This window comes from Tachyglossus aculeatus, chromosome 22 (assembly GCF_015852505.1).
Source record: "Tachyglossus aculeatus isolate mTacAcu1 chromosome 22, mTacAcu1.pri, whole genome shotgun sequence".
NCBI lineage: Eukaryota > Metazoa > Chordata > Mammalia > Monotremata > Tachyglossidae > Tachyglossus > Tachyglossus aculeatus.
Window position 1 is genome coordinate 50,039,253 of NC_052087.1, and position 17,663 is coordinate 50,056,915.

Here is a 17,663-nt window from a genome sequence, read left to right on the forward strand (position 1 = left end):
AGCACTTAGTACAGTGCTCTGCACTCAGTAAGTGCTCAATAAATACGATTGATTGATTGATGATTGATTGATTAAGCGCTTATTATGCATGTAAAGATATGTACATAAGTGCTTGGGAGGTTGGGTACCCACTCCCTCACTCAGTAGGATCTCTCCGACCTGTGGTCTCGTTGGAATCAGAGATCTCGGCAGCCACCAGCCCCTGGCAGAGACTGATTCATAATAATAATAATAATAGTAATAACGGCATTTATTAAACGCTTACTATGTGCAAAGCACTGTTCTAAATGCTGGAGAGGTTACAAGGTAATCAGGTTGTCCCATGAGGGGCTGACAGTCTTCATCCCCATTTTCCAGATGAGGGAACTGAGGCACAGAGAAGTGAAGTGACTTGCCCAAAGGAGGTTCCTCTCCCTCCTTCCCCAGGGACAATTGAAGCAGTGTGGCTCAGTGGAAAGAGCACGGGCTGTGGAGTTAGAGGTCATGGGTTCAAATTCTGGCTCCGCCATTTGTCAGCTGTGTGACTTTGGGCAAATCACTTCACTTCTCTGGGCCTCAGTTCCCTCATCTGTAAATTGGGGATTAATACTGTGAGCCCTACGTGGGACAACCTGATCACCTTGTAACCTCCCCAGTGCTTAGAACAGTGTCTAGCACATAGTAAGCGCTTAATAAATGCCATCATTATTATTATCCCAGGGGGAGTCCTACAGGACAAGGGCTGAGAAGCAGCGTGGCCTAGTGGCTAGAGCCCCGGCCTGGGCATCCGAAGGACCTGGGTTCTAATCCTGGCTCCTCCACTTGTCTGTTGGGTAACCTTGGCCTGGTCACTTTAAAAGAGCTCGGGCTTGGGAGTCAAAGGTCATGGGCTCTCTGCCACTTAGCTGTGTGACTTTGGGCAAGTCACTTAACTTCTCTGTGCCTCAGTTCCCTCATCTGGAAAATGGGGATTAAGACTGTGAGCCCCATGTGGGACACGCTGATTACCTTATATCCCCCCCAGTGCTTAGAACAGTGCTTGGCACATAGTAAGCACTTAATAAATCCCATCATTATTATTATTATCTGATTCTCAGTTCCCTCATGCATTCATTCATTCATTCAATCGTATTTACTGAGCGCTTACTGTGTGCAGAGCACTGTATTAAGCGCTTGGGAAGTACAAGGTGGCAACATATAGAGACAGTCATCTGTAGAATGGGGATTAAGGCTGTGGGACAGGGACTGGAGCCCACCGTTGGGTAGGGACCGTCTCTATATGTTGCCAACTTGTACTTCCCAAGCGCTTAGTACAGTGCTCTGCACACAGTAAGCGCTCAATAAATATGATCGATTGATTGATTGACTGGCTCCAACCTGATAGGCTTAGTACAGTGCGTGGCATATAGTAAGCACTTTAAAAATGCCTTAAAAAACCACCCCTCCCACCAGCATCCTCAATTTTTTCTTTTTTAATGTTATTTGTCACTTACTATGTATCAAACACTTTTCTAAACTCTGGGGTAGTTACAAATTAATTAGAATGGACAGATCGTCTCTCGTGCATGGAGTTTAGGGCTCGGAGTTCGGGACATGGAGTTCACAGGCTAAGCAGGAGGGAGAACAGGAGAACTAAGGCCCAGGGAAGTGAAGTGACTTGCCCAAGGGCACACAGAGAGCAATTGGCAGAGCAGGATTAGAACCCAGGTCCTCCAACTCCCAGGCCTGTGATCTTTCCATTAGGCCACACTGTTTCTCTGGAATTGGCTCCTTCCTAGGAGAGGGATGGTGACTCGAAGTAGGTCCCCATTTTCCTCCCCTCCCGGGCACCCCAGGCCACTTCCCATCCAGCGCTTAGACCAGTGCTTTGCACATAGTAAGCGCTTAACAAATGTTATTATTATTATTATTATGACTCAGGAGCAATGGGGTGGGGTCTCCAGGAGGCCTTCCCAGACTGAGCCCCTTCCTTCCTCTCCCCCTCATCCCCCCTCCATCCGCCCCATCTTGCCTCCTTCCCTTCCCCACAGCACCTGTATATATGTATATATGTTTGTACATATTTATTACTCTATTTATTTATTTATTTTACTTGTACATATCTATCCTATTTATTTTATTTTATTTTGTTAGTATGTTTGGTTTTATTCTCTGTCTCCCCCTTTTAGACTGTGAGCTCACTGTTGGGTAGGGACTGTCTCTATATGTTGCCAATTTGTACTTCCCAAGCACTTAGTACAGTGCTCTGCACATAGTAAGCGCTCAATAAATACGATTGATTGATTGATTGCTTGAGGGGGTGGGGCCCAAGCCTGATGTCCTGGAGAGATCGTCCAATCACCAGGCTCTGCTAATAATGCTAATTAATAATTGCAGTATCTGTGAAGCGCTTGCCGTGTGCCAGGCACTGTACTAAGCGCTGGGGTGGATACAAGCAAATTGGGTTGGACACAGTCCTTGTCCCACGTGGGGCTCATAGTGTTAGCCTTCATTTTACACTGAGGTCCAGAGAAGTGAAGCGATTTGCCCAAGGTCATACAGCAGAGAAGCGGTAGAGCCGGGATTAGAATCCGTGTCCTTCTGACACCCAGGCCTGGGCTCTATCCACGAAGCCATGCTGCTTCTCCCAGCAAACAGGATAATAATAATAATAATAATAATAATAATAATAATAATAATAATGGCGTTTGTTAAATAAATAATAATAATAATGGCATTTAGTAAGTGCTTACTATGTGCAAAGCACTGTTCTAAGCGCTGGGGAGGTTACAAAGTGATCAAGTTGTCCCACGTGGGGCTCAAAGTCTTTATCCCCATTTTACAGATGAGGTAACTGAGGCACAGAGAAGTGAAGTGACTTGCCCAAAGTCACACAGCTGACAATTGGCGGAGTCAGGATTTGAACCCATGACCTCTGACTCCAAAGCCCGGGCTCTTTCCACTGAGCCACGCTGCTTCTCTTAAGCGCTTACTATGTGCGAGGCACTGTTCTAAGCCCGGGGCGGGCGGGGGGGGGGGGGGGGTAAAAGGTGATCAGGATGTCCCACGTGGGGCTCCCAGTCTTAATCCCCATTTTACAGATGAGGGAACTGAGGCCCAGAGAAGTGAAGTGACTTGCCCAAAATCACACAGCTAAGCGGCAGAGTCATTCATTCAATCGTATTTATTGAGTGCTTACTGTGTGCAGAGCACTGTACTAAGCGCTTGGAAAGTACAAGCACTGGGGCAGAGCCAGGATTAGAACCCGTGACCTCTGGCTCCCAAGCCCGTGCTCTTTCCACTGAGCCACGCTGCTTCTCATGATGCTGGGGGTGCGGAGGAGGAGGGGTGGCCAAGAGCCTGGACCACTGATACCACCTTCCCTCCCGCCCAGCAGCGCCTTTCCTCTCCCCTCCCTCCTCCCAACGACTAGGGGTGCGGGAAGAACAGCTGTTCTGGAACCAAAGTTGACCCCTCTTCCCGCGGCCTTCCAGAATCCCGAATCCTGGAACTCCCGGCCCTGGCAGTGGGGAGAGGGGGAAGGGGCCTGTGGTCCTTATGGTGACAGCAGGCTCATCTTCCTCATCTTTCCCATGTTACATCACTCCTTTTGATGGATCTTGTTATTATTAATAATAATAGTAATAATGGTATTTGTTAAGCGCTTACTATGTGGTCGATAATAATAATGATAGTTGCATTTGTTAAGCGCTTACTATCAATCAATCAAATTTATTGAGCGCTTACTGTGTGCAGAGCACTGTACTAAGCGCTTGGGAAGTACAAGTTGGCAACATATAGAGACAGTCCCTACCCAACAGTGGGCTCACAAAGCACCATTCCAAGCACTGGGGGGGGATACAAGGCGATCAGGTTGTCCCACGTGGGGCTCACGGTCATCATCTCCATTTTACAGATGAGGGAACTGAGGCTCCGAGAAGTTAAGTGACTTGCCCAAGGTCACACAGCAGACGTGGCGGAGCCAGGATTCGAAAGCGCTTAGCATGTGTCAGGCACCGTACTAAGCACTGGGGTACGTACAAATGAATCAGGTTGGACACAGTCCCTGTCCCACTTAGGGCTCACGGTTTTAATCCCCATTTCTTTTTGCAGATGAGGCAACTGAAGCCCAGAGAAGTGAAGTGACTTGCCCAGGGTCACACAGCAGACAAATGGAAGAGCCGGGGTCAGAACCAGGTCCTTTTGGCTTCCTGGCCCAGTCTCTAGCCACCAAGCCAAGCCACTTCACTCCTCTCCCCTTCCCTGAGATGAGACCCCAACCAAGTCCCAGATCCTCCCGGTCACTGCCCTGGGGGGGCATCTCTGGAGTCCGAAGCTGCGGCCTCGTGTCTCCATTACTGGAAGCGTCTCTGGACCCCGCTTCTTAGATCAATCATTGATTCCAAATATCGATTCTTCCCTTTCAAGCCCTTCCCTGGCCGGCCTCTCAGGCTGCCCACAGAACCGTTCGTCCAAATGCAAGATCCCACCAGGGGCCGGTGGGAAGTCCTGCGAGGCCTAAACCTGGTCCTGGTTAATCCTCACCATCCTGGCCTCTCCCAGGGGTCCCCTCCAACCCGCTCCCGCCCCACTTGGATCCCACCTCCATCCTGCAGCCCCCCACCCCAACCCCCCTCCTTTTGAGCTCTGTCTTCTGCTGCCACCCACCAGCTTGAGTCGCAGCCAGCTCTGAGGCGGGGAGAGGTGGCAGCCAGATGGAACATACCAGCTGCCTTGGGAGCTGGGAAGAAATGGAGTGGGATTTCCGTTTCCTCGGAAGGGACGAACGGGATGGAGATGGCGCGGGAGACAGGAGGCAGGTCGCGGTTCACACTTTTTAATTTTGGTTATCTCTTTCCTGGGTCTCTCTTCCATTCCCAGCACGGCCCCCAAGTTGGGGGAGACTTCCCTGCCGCTGGATTCCTTCGGTCGGCCCCTCCACCTCCCCCGGGGGAGGCCAAAGTGAGGATCCAGGGACCCCTGAGTGGGAGGTTCTGGACCTAGGAGGGGAGCTAAGCCCAGACCGGTTGTTCTGTTGCCAAGTTGTCACTGGTCCCAGCAATCCCGTCCCCCCAGCTCCCTCCCAGGGATGCTAGGTCACATGCCCCAGAGGGCTGTGGGAAAGCCCCTATGGGGTCTTGGCTTCCTCTCAGGCTGACCTAGGGTAAGGGATACGGGGGGTGGGGAGCGGGGGTGAGGTGGGGAAGGGGTCCCTGAGTGAGGGGGAAGAGAAGGAACAGGGGGAGGTTGGGGTACGGAGCCGGAGGAGGCAGGCTGAGGTCCGGGAGTGGGTCTGCAGCCGCCAGGGAAGGAGAGGTGGAGGCGGAGTGCTTACTTGATGTGTATCCGGGCCCAGGGGAGGGGGTGGGAAGGGTGGGGAGGGGTCTCAGGGGCCAAGGCAGGGACAATTACGGGGAGTGGCTAGAGTTGGGGCGGGGGGGCTCCATGGGGCTGGGGCAGGGACAGATCCGGGGGGGTGGGGGGGTGTCCAGTAAATCCAATCGGAACAGGCCCCCATAACACTCCCTGTCCAAGGCCTCAGCCCGCCCGTGGCCCGAGGTCTGCATCTGCCTGTGGCCCAAGGTCTGCATCTGCCCGTGGCCCAAGGTCTCAGCCCATCGGTGGCCCAAGGTTTCAGACCGCCTGCGGCCCAAGGTCTAAGCCCGCCCGCGGCTCAAGGTCTAAGCCCGCCCACGGCCCAAGGTCTAAACTCTCCTGAGGCTCAAAGTCTGAGTCCGCCCACCGCCCAAGGTCTAAACTCTCCTGAGGCCCAAGGTCTGAGTCCACCTGCCGCCCAAGTTCTAAACTCTCCTGAGGCCCAAGGTCTGAGCCTGCCTGCCTCCCAAAGTCTAAACTCTCCTGAGGCCCAAGGTCTGAGCCCGACCACTGCCCAAGGCCTAAACTCTCCTGAGGCCCAAGGTCCGAGCCCGCTCGACGCCCAAGGTCAAAACTCTCCTGAGGCCCAAGGTCTGAGCCCGACCACCGCCCAAGGACTAAACTCTCCTGAGGCCCAAAGTCTGAGCCCGCCCGCGGCCCTAGGAGGGGGGATGTCACCTCGAGAACTGAGTGGGTCCGGCTCGAAGCTGGGGAATCCAGGCTGCCGGGCATTGGGGCAAGGGGGGCAGGAGGGCAGATTCTACAAGGCCTGGGAGGGGCGGGTGGCACCGAGTCAAGAGGTGCCTCTTCCGGGAGGCATCACGAGGAGCAAGCGGGACCCTCCCACCGCCCCCTCTTTTTGTGCTTCTCTAAAGATCTAAACCGAGGAAGGGGCTGCGCTTCAGTGGGGGGCGTCGGTGCTGAGACCCCCAAGGGGTGGGGGACCCCCGCCCATGGAGCGCCGAGGTGGAAGAGGACCCACTCCCGGGGTTGGTAGCCAGTCCTGGGGGCGGAGGAGGGGCTCTCATCCCCGATGGCAGGGTGGCACCGCTGTCCCCGCGGCTCAAGGGCGAGCCAGGCCCGTCCCGCCCCCAGCCCTTCGTCGTCCGCTCTCCCAGCCCTGTCCGGCTGGGGGAGGGTCTCTGGGGGGGGGGGGGTCCACCTCCTCGTCCTCCTCAGAAGGGTCCCTGGAGCCCCCCGTCCCCCCGGCACCCGGCGTCCCGGTGGACGATGAGCACCGGGAAGTCCAAGGCATCCTGGTAGGACGGGGGGCTCTCCAGGGGCCGGGCGTCCTCGGCCCTCCGGCCCAGGAGCCCCCCGCTCAGGCTGCGGAAGACCCGCGGGGGGGGCGGCGGCGACCCCGGCCGCGCCCAGGGAGAGGCGGCTGCGGCTGAAGGGCAGGCGGGAGCCCGGGGTCCGGGCGCGGGGCAGCGAGGTGCAGCTGGCGGAGCGACGGCAGCGACGGCAGCCCCTTAGGAAGGCGGCCGAGCCCGGGCCGCCCAGGAGCAGGGCCTCCGAGTAGCTGGGCACCAGCTGGCGGTTGGAGCGGATGTGCCACTCCAGCTCGGGGAAGTCCACCGTGGCCACCCGGGCCAGCGGCGGGTGGCCCGGGGGGCAGCCGGTCCCAAACAGCTTCTCCACGCGGTAGTGGACGTGAGCCGTGGCGCCGGCGGCCACGACGCGCAGCGGCCAGGACAGGGTGGCCGCCGAGGCCAGCCAGAAGACCCAGGCCCGGGCGTGCCAGGGTGGGTGGCGCGGGTCGGCGAAGACCAGGACGGACTCGCGGAAGTCCACGCCTTTCAGGTGCATCCCCTCGCGGGCCTCCAGGTAGTCGTCGAGGCCCTCGTGGGCACCGAAGAAGAGGGCCCGCTGGCCCAGGTAGGCCGCTTCGGCCTCGGCGCTGCCGAAGCTGAAGCCCTTGGTGAAGCGCAGACGGGTGGCCGGGTGGTCGGCCAGGCCGGCCAGCTCCTTGGACACGTCGCGGACCCCGTGGGCCGCGTAGTCGAACTCGGCCCGGGCCGTGCGGCTGTCGGCCCGCTCGTGGTAGACCTGGGTGGTGGTGTAAGCGTCGCCGTGGCGATAGCGGGTCACCTGGCGGGTCCGCCGCACGTAGTGGTAGCTTGTGGCCTGCCACCAGACGCACGGAGGGGCCCGCTGCAGCCGTCGGACGAGGGCCTCCACCGTGGCCGCGTCCGTACGCGGGGCCCGGGCCTGGCGCGCCTGGCAGTGCCAGCACTCGGCCAGGTACAGCAGGTACAGCAAGGAGGCGAAGGCCAGCGGGATGGACAGGTAGCCGTCCGAGCAGGGGCTGGCCGCGTAGGTGGGCGGCGGGCCCGCGGCCGGGGCCGGGGCCGGGGCCAGCCGGGGGACCCTGGCCAGCCGGCACCAGGCCACCACCGCCCCGCACGAGTGGATGAGCAGGGTGAGGAGGAGGCACTTCCAGTGGGACTCGCGGCACAGGGAAACGCCCAGCGACGGTTTCAGGGGTCGCTGCTGCGGGCGGGGAGGGGGCGAGGGGGGAGACGAGAGCCGGAGTCGGAAACAGAGACAGAGACAGAGAGACAGAGAGACAGAGAGAGAAGGGACCGGCCGTCAGGATGGACCAGACTGCGGGGCGGGGAGGCCTTTCCCCTTCTGGGCAGCGTGGCTCGGTGGAAAGAGCCCGGGCTTGGGAGTCAGAGGTCACGGCTCCGAATCCCGGCTCCACCAATTAATAATAATAATGATGGTATTTGTTAAGCGCCTAGACACTTAACTTCTCTGGGCCTCAGTGACCTCATCTGTAAAATGGAGATTGACTGTGAGCCCCCTGAGGGACAAGTTGATCACCTTGTAATAATAATAATAATAATGATGGCATTTATTAAGCGCTTACTATGTGCAAAGCACTGTTCTAAGCGCTGGGGAGGTTACAAGGTGATCAGGTTGTCCCACAGGGGGCTCACAGTCTTAATCCCCGTTTTACAGATGAGGGAACCGAGGCACAAAGAAGTTAAATGACTTGCCCAAAGTCACACAGCTGACAATTGGAAGAGCCGGGATTCAAACCCGTGACCTCTGACTCCAAAGCCTGTGCTCTTTCCACTGAGCCACGCTGCTTCTCGTAACCTCCCCAGTGCTTAGAACAGTGCTTTGCACATAGTAAGCACTTAATAAATGTCATCGTTATTATTATTATTAAAGCACTATTCTAAGCGCTGGGGAGTTTACAAGGTGATCAGGTTGTCCCACGGGGGGCTCACAGTTTTAATCCCCATTTGACAGATGAGGTCCTTGAGGCACAGAGAATAATAATAATAATAATAATAATGGCATTTACTAAGTGCTTACTATGTGCAAATCACTGTTCTAAGAGCCGGGGAGGTTGCAAGGTGACCAGGTTGTCCCATGGGGGGCTCACAGTCTTAATCCCCATTTTCCAGATGAGGGAACTGAGGCACAGAGAAGTTAAGTGACTTGCCCAAGGTCACACAGCAGACATGTGGGGGAACCGGGATTTGAACCCATGACCTCTGACTCCAAAGCCCGGGCTCTTTCCACTGAGCCACGCTGCAGTGAAGTGACTTGCCCAAAGTCACACGGCTGACAGTTGGCGGAGCCGGGATTTGAACCCATGACCTTTGACTCCAAAGCCCATGCTCATGCCAATTGTCAGGTGTGGGACTTTGGGCAAGTCACTTTGCTTCTCTTGGGCCTCAGTGACCTCACCTGTCAAATGGGGATGAAGACTGGGAGCCCCGCGTGGGACAACCTGATCACCTTGTATACCCCACCAGCGCTTAGAACAGTGCTTGGCACATAGTAAGCGCTTAACAAACACCATTGTTAGTATTATTATTCTCCAGCTCCAGAGTGGGGCCTGGGGGGAGGCCCAGGGGTCTTTCCTCCCCCTGCTCGCCTCAGGATTGGAGGCCCCCAGCCTCAAGGACGGAGGCTTAGGTGTACTAAGTGCCTAGTCCAGTGCTCTGCTCACGGTAAGCACCTGTATATATGTATATATGTTTGTACATATTTATTGCTCTATTTATTTATTTTATTTGTACATATTTATTCTATTTATTTTAGTTTGTTAATATATTTTGTTTTGTTCTCTGTCTCCCCCTTCTAGACTGTGAGCCCACTGTTGGGTAGAGACCGTCTCTATATGTTGCCAGGTTGTACTTCCCAAGTGCTTAGTCCAGTGCTCTGCACACAGTAAGCGCTTGATAAATACGACTGAATGAATGAATGAAAGTAAGCGCTCAGTCAATACGATTGAATGAATGGAGGAGACCAGGGAGAGGGGCGGATTCGGGAAGATGGGAAGAAGAGGCTGAGAGTTGGGGGTAGGGGGTGGCGGGGGAGAAGGGGCGCGTGGCGTTCCACCGTTTCACTCGGAAAACTGTGAGCCCGTTGTTGGATAGGGATTGTCTCTATCTGGTGCCCAATTGTGCTTTCCCAGCGCTTAGTCCAGTGCTCTGCACACTGTAGGCGCTCGATAAAGACGACTGAAGGAATGAATGGATGAAAAGATGGGGGGCTTGTCCCTTCCCCTGGCCTCCCTGCCCCTCCCGCCAGCCCAGGCCCGACCCGTCCATCCCTGGACCCCGTCACCCAGACCGGCTCCTCCTCCAGAGTCAAATGTGGTCCTGGGGAGACCCCCTACCCCGTCAAAATCCTCTTCTGGAGGATCCCCGACACTCGGAGTTGAGTCTGGTCGCCCTCTGCCCTCTGGCCTGGCCCCCCTCCACACGCACGTTGGCATCCGTTTATGCACTTACTCCGTGTCTAGCACTGCTCTAAATGCTGGGGTCGATTTGTAAATATTTATTACTCTATTTATTTTACTTGTACATATGTATTCTATTTATTTTATTTTGTTAACATGTTTTGTTTTGTTGTCTGTCTTCCCCCTCTCGACTGTGAGCCCGCTGTTGGGTAGGGACCGTCTCTATCTGTTGCCAACTTGTACTTCCCAAGCGCTTAGTCCAATGCTCTGCACACAGTAAGCGCTCAAGAGGTTTGATTAATGGGGAAGTTTCAGTCTGATCTTACCCTTACCCTTTTAGACTGTGAGCCCACTGTTGGGTAGGGACTGTCTCTATATGTTGCCAACTTGTACTTCCCAAGCGCTTAGTACAGTGCTCTGCACACAGTAAGCGCTCAATAAATACGATTGATGATGATTGATGATGATCTGCCAACCCCCTGCCCCTCCCCCTGGAGTGTTTGTTTGCTTGTTTGTTTTTTTACACTGGTATGTACAATTCATAGGATATTTGTTACTCATTGATTAGGTAGAGGTTATTTGTCTACAAAGACTTTCTCCAAACAATGAAATTCTCCAATGCCCTGCTATGGGACAAGGAAGATTCAGATGCTGGTGGTATCAAATATTTCTTTCTGCATCAGATATTTAAGAGACATCTATAAGACTGTGTTGAAAATACAATTGAGACTTTATCCTCTTGGCTGGGTCATCACAACACAATGTTAGGAAATATTTGGACAGTGTTAACAGCCATATAGTACATATTTACTATTCTTTTTATTTTGTTAATGATGTGCATATAGCTATAATTCTGGTTTCAACGATTTTGACACCTGTCTCCATGTTTTGTTTGGTTGTCCGTGTCCCCCTTCTAGACTGGGAGCCCGTTGTGGGGTAGGAACCGTCTCTCTATGTTGCCGGCTTGTACTTCCCAAGCGCTTAGTCCACTGTTCTGCACACAGTAAGCGCTCAATAAATACGATTGAATGAATGAATGAATGAATGAATGACAAGCCCTCTCCCCATCTCCCCCGACCCCTGCCTCCTGTGGGCTCTAGTTTTACTAATCAATCAATCAATCGTATTTATTGAGTGCTTACTGTGTGCAGAGCACTGTACTAAGCGCTTGAGAAGTACAAGTTGGCAACATATAGAGACGGCCCCTACCCAACAGTGGGCTCACAGTCTACTTCCAGCCCCTCCTTCCCCACCGATTGGCATCAATCAATCAATCAATCGTATTTATTGAGGGCTTACTGTGAGTGGGGAGGATGAGGCAGGGAAACGGCAGGGACCTGGAGGGATGGGAAAGGGGCTGGAAAAGGCAGAGAAGACCCCCTGGAAAGAGGGGATTCGGAGGGGACAGTGGAGGCCAGGGTTCAGAGAAGGAAGCAGGGGTCCGTGGGGGCTGCTAACTCCCACCTACTCCCATAGGAGAAGCAGCGTGCCTCAGTGGAAAGAGCCCAGGCTTGGCTCTGCCACTTAATAATAATAATAATGGTATTTGTTAAGCGCTTACTAGGTGCAAAGCACTGTTCTAAGCACTTAACTCAGCTGTGTGACTTTGGGCAAGTCACTTCGCTTCTCTGGGCCTCAGTTCCCTCATCTGTAAAATGGGGATTAAGGTCGTGAGCCCCACGGGGGACAACCTTGATTACCTTGTATCCCCCCAGCGCTTAGAACAGTGCTTGGCACATAGTAAGAGCTTAATACCAACATTATTATTGTAGCCCCAGATCAGACCCCAGGGCAGGAGCGAGAGGCAGTGAGAAGAGGGAGGGGGGAGATGCATCTGTTATACTGTTCTATTGGACTCCCCCGAGCGCTCAGTACAGTGCTCTGCACACAGTAAGCGCTCAAAGAATACGACGGAATGAATAAATGAATGAAAAACACCCTCTCCTCCATACACACCTCCCTACGGTCATCTGTTAAATGGGGATGAAGACTGTGAGCCCCGCTAATGATGTGCATATAGCTGTAATTCTATTTTTCCTGTTTTGACACCTGTCTCCATGTTTTGTTTTGTTGTCCATCTCCCCCTCCTAGACTGGGAGCCCGTTGTCGGGTAGGGACCGTCTCCGTATGTTGCCGACTTGTACTTCCCAAGCGCTTAGTACAGTGCTCTGCACACAGTAAGCGCTCAATAAATACGATTGAATGAGTGAATGACAACCTGATTACCTTGTCTTTACCCCAGGGCTTAGACTAGTGCTTGGCACACAATCAACCAATCAGTCGTATTTATAGAGCGCTTACTGTGTGCAGAGCACTGTACTAAGCGCTTGGAAAGTACAAGTTGGCAACATATGGAGACAGTCCCTACCCAACAGTGGGCTCACAGTCTAAAAGAACACAGTAAGTGCTTAACAAATGCTATAATAATAATAATTATTATTATTATCCCCTCACCCTCCCGAGCACGGACCTCTCCCACCCCCATTCATATTCCTACATAATAAACACCCCTCATACACATTCTCTGTGCCTCAGTTCCCTCATCTGTAAAATGGGGATGAAGACTGTGAGCCCCCCGTGGGGCAACCTGATCACCTTGTATCCTCCCCAGTGCTTAGAACAGTGTTTTGTACATAGTAAGCGCTTAATAAATGCCATAATTATTATTATTATCACCACCACAACCACACCTTAACTCCCTTCAACCACCCTCAATTCCTGGCAGGCTCCAGGCCGGGCGGGAGGGTGGGGAGGGTCCAGGGGGAGTGATCAATCCCCCCACCTCATTCCCCCCTGGGATCTGCTTCTCCCACCCTCCATCCCGCCTGGAAGGCCAGGTTAGGAGGGACCATCCCGGAGGAAGGACGTGGAGGAAATCTCCCTTCCTCGTCTTCCTGACAGCCAGGCCCAGGGTCTCTCTGCCAGCTTCAATCAATCAATCAATCAATCAATCAATCAATCGTATTTATTGAGCGCTCACTTTGTGCAGAGCACTGTACTAAGCGCTTGGGAAGTACAATTTGGCAACATATAGAGACGGTCCCTACAACAGTGGGCTCACAGTCTAGAAGGGGGAGACAGAGAACAAAACAAAACATATTAACAAAATAAAATAAATAGAATAGATATGTACAAGTAAAATAAAGAGAGTAATAAATACGTACAAACATATATACATGTATACAGTTATATATATAATATATATATATATATATATATATATATATATACATATGTATACAGTTCACTTCTCTGGGCCTCAGTTCCCTCGTATGTAAAATGGGGATGAAGACTGTGAGCCCCCCGTGGGACAACCTGATCACCTTGTAACCTCCCCAGCGCTTAGAACAGTGCTTTGCACATAGTAAGCGCTTAATAAATGCCATCATCATTATTATTATTATTATTATTTGAACCCATGACCTCTGACCCCAAAGCTCGAGCTCTTTCCACTACGCCACGCTGCTTCTCCTTTTACATCTTCTCCTCCCTCTTCCCTTCCTCCTCCTCCTCCTCCTCCTCCTCCTCCGCCTCCTTCTTCTTCTCAATCAATCAATCAATCAATCGTATTTATTGAGCGCTTACTGTGTGCAGAGCACTGTACTAAGCGCTCGGGGAGTACAAGTTGGCAACATATAGAGACGGTCCCTACAACAGTGGGCTCACAGTCTAGAAGGGGGAGACAGACAACAAAACAAAACATATTATCAAAATAAAATAAATAGAATAGATATGTACAAGTAAAATAAATAAATAAATAGAGTAATAAATACGTACAAACATATATACATGTATACAGTTATATATATATATATACATATATATACAGTTCACTTCTCTGGGCCTCAGTTCCCTCGTATGTAAAATGGGGATTAAGACTGTGAGCCCCTGTGGGACAAGCTGATCACCTTGTAACCTCCCCAGCGCTTAGAACAGTGCTTTGCACATAGTAAGCGCTTAATAAATGCCATCATCATCATTATTATTATTATTATTATTATTTGAACCCATGACCTCTGACCCCAAAGCTCGAGCTCTTTCCACTGCGCCACGCTGCTTCGCCTCCTCTTTTCCATCTCCTCCTCCCTCTTCCCTTCTTCCTCCTCCTCCTCCTCCTCCTCCTCCTCCTTCTTCTCCTCCTCCTCCTCCTCCTCCTCCTCCTCCTCCTCCTCCTCCTCTTCCTCCTCCTCCATCCCCCCAGCTCCTCCTCCGGCCCTCCCCTTGTGGGTTTTGCTCTGCCCTCAGTTCCCAGCTTCTGCATTGCAGACCCCAGTCCCTCGTGAGCTGCTCCCCGGACCAAAGGGGGGCACGGGGAGGGGAGGAGAAGGGGCTATGGTTGTGCCCCCCCCAGGGAAGCTCGGGACCCCTTGGACGCCCCTCTAGCCGGCCCTGCCCCCCTGCCCCCCTTTGCGGACGGGTCACCCCGAAGATAGGAGGGCGGGGGGCGGGCCCTGGCTTTGCCACCTCCTGGCTTGACATCATAGGGAAGCAGCGTGGCTCAGTGGAAAGAGCCCGGGCTTTGGAGTCAGGGGTCGTGGGTTCGAATCCCGGCTCCGCCACCTGTCTGCTGTGTCACCTTGGGCAAGTCACTTCACTGCTCGGAGCCTCAGTGACCTCATCTGGAAAATGGGGGTGATGACTGTGAGCACCACGCGGGACAACCTGATCACCTTGTATCCTCCCCCCGCCAGCGCTTAGAGCAGTGCTTCGCACATAGTAAGCGCTTAACAAATGCCAACATTATTATTATTATTATTATGACTGTGAGCCCCAAGCGGGACAACCTGATCACCTTGTATCCCCCCAGCGCTTAGAGCAGTGCTTTGCACATAGTAAGCGCTTAACAAATGCCAACATTATTATTATTATGATTGTGAGCCCCACGCGGGACAACCTGATCACCTTGTGTCCCCCCCAGCGCTTAGAGCAGTGCTTTGCACATAGTGAGCGCTTAACAAATGCCATCATTATTATTATTATTATTATCACTGGATGGGGACGAGGCTCTGAGGGCGCCTCTGCCCTCCGGCCTTTCCGCCCCCAACAATCTGGGCGAGGGGAGGTGACTTGGGGTCCCCAGCCCGCCCCCACCCCGGGTCCACATCTCCCAGCTCCCCGTTATTGGTGTCTAATAATAAAAATAATAATAATGATGGCATTTGTTAAGCGCTTACTATGTGCAAAGCACTGTTCTAAGCGCTGTTCATTTTATTTTGTTAGTATGTTTGGTTTTGTTCTCTGTCTCCCCCTTTTAGACTGTGAGCTCACTGTTGGGTAGGGACTGTCTCTAGATGCTGCCAATTTGTACTTCCCAAGCGCTTAGTCCAGTGCTCTGCACACAGTAAGCGCTCAATAAATACGATTGATGATGATGATGATGATGATGATGCCAACTGCCGCCCCAGGCCCGAACCGGGATTTGGGGGGAAACTGGGACCGGGCCCTCTCCCCTCCTCCTCCTCTCTGCCACCTTGGGGTCTCGCCCCCCTTGCCCCCCCATTTCTCCCCTCCTCATCTGGCCCGACTTGTGCTTCCCAAGCGCTTAGTCCAGTGCTCTGCACACAGGAAGCGCTCACTAAATAGGACTGAATGAATGAATGTGCAAAGCACTGTTCTAAGCGCTCTCTTATGTGATGCCAACCGCCTCCCCAGGCCCAAACCGGGATTTGGGGGGAAGCTGGGACCGGGCCCTCTCCCTTCCTCCTCCTCTCTGCCACCTTGGGGTCTCGCCCCCTTTGCCCCCCATTTCTCCCCTCCTCATCTGGCCCGACTTGTGCTTCCCAAGCGCTTAGTCCAGTGCTCTACACACAGGAAGCGCTCACTAAATAGGATTGAATGAATGAATGAATGAATGTCTGGTCCCCCGTTACCTCCTCCCGGAGATGCTCCCCATCAGGGGTCGGCGTGGGCAGCTGGTCCTCGCCCTCGCCTTCGCCGCCGGGCATGGTGTCGGCTCCTCCCCCGGGGCCCTGGGCATCCTAGGGGAGCCGGGACCGGTGGGCACCGGGGGTGGGGGGCACCGGAACCGGTGGGCACCGAGGGACCGGGCTCCACTCGGCTCGGAAGCCGGGGAGGGAGTGCGGAATCGCAGGGGCGGTGGGGATGGAGGCCGGGCCCATGCCCAGGCCCGCCCCGCCCCGCCTTCCTCCTCCTCCTCCTCCCCCGACCTTCATGCAGTCATTCCTTTAATAATAACCATGAGAGCATTTATTGAGCGCTTACTATGTGCAGAGCACTGCTCTAAGCGCTGGGGAGGTCACCAGGTGATCAGGTTGTCCCACGGGGGGCCCAGTCGCATCTACTGAGTGCTTACTGTGTGCAGAGCACTGGACTAAGCGCTTGGAAGGTACAGTACAGCAGATAGACAACCCTTGCCCACGACGGGGCAGAGGTGGGGGGAAAGCAGGCATCAATAAAAGTAAGCGGGCGTCAGTAGAAATCAATAGAATGACACACACACACACACACACACACACACACACACACATATATATATATACATGTACATATGTATATATACATATATATAATGATGGCATTTACATTTACCTTCATGCAGTCATTCCTTTAATAATAACCATGAGAGCATTTATTGAGCGCTTACTATGTGCAGAGCACTGCTCTAAGCGCTGGGGAGGTCACCAGGTGATCAGGTTGTCCCACGGGGGGCCCAGTCGCATCTACTGAGTGCTTACTGTGTGCAGAGCACTGGACTAAGCGCTTGTAAGGTACAGTACAGCAGATAGACAACCCTTGCCCACGACGGGGCAGAGGTGGGGGGAAAGCAGGCATCAATACAAGGAAACGGGCATCAGTAGAAATCAATAGAATGACACATATATATGTATAAGTAATGATGGCATTTATTGAGCACTTACTATGTGCAGAGCACTGCTCTAAGTGCTGGGGAGGTCACCAGGTGATCAGGTTGTCCCACGGGGGGCCCAGTCGCATCTACTGAGCGCTTACTGTGTGCAGAGCACTGGACTAAGCTCTTGGAAGGTACAGTACAGCAAATAGACAACCCTTGCCCACGACGGGGCAGAGGTGGGGGGAAAGAAGGCATCAATACAAGTAAACGGGCATCAGTAGAAATCAATAGAATGACACACACACACACACACATATATATATACCTACATATATATATACATACGCATATGTATATATACATATATATATATATAATGATGGCATTTACATTTACCTTCATGCAGTCATTCATTTAATAATAATCATGAGAGCATTTATTGAGCGCTTACTATGTGCAGAGCACTGCTCTAAGCGCTGGGGAGGTCACCAGGTGATCAGGTTGTCCCACGGGGGGCCCAGTCGCATCTACTGAGCGCTTACTGTGTGCAGAGCACTGGACTAAGCGCTCGGAAGGTACAGTACAGCAGATAGACAACCCTTGCCCACGACGGGGCAGAGGTGGGGGGAAAGAAGGCATCAATACAAGTAAGCGGGCATCAGTAGAAATCAATAGAATGACACACACACACACACACACACACACATATATATATACATATATATACATATACATATGTATATATACATATATATAATGATGGCATTTACATTTACCTTCATGCTGTCATTCATTTAATAATAATGATGA

General features: G+C 53.0%; 1 protein-coding gene across 1 annotated transcript; it reads right to left on the reverse strand.

The window, feature by feature from the left end:
• Positions 1–6,412: 6,412 nt before the first annotated feature.
• Positions 6,413–16,074, reverse strand: TMEM151A (transmembrane protein 151A). The gene is given in 3 exon segments (XM_038764769.1): positions 6,413–6,677; positions 6,679–7,827; positions 15,913–16,074. Coding segments are annotated over 3 exon segments (1,392 nt in total). The 5' UTR covers positions 15,988–16,074; the 3' UTR covers positions 6,413–6,509.
• Positions 16,075–17,663: the final 1,589 nt, after the last annotated feature.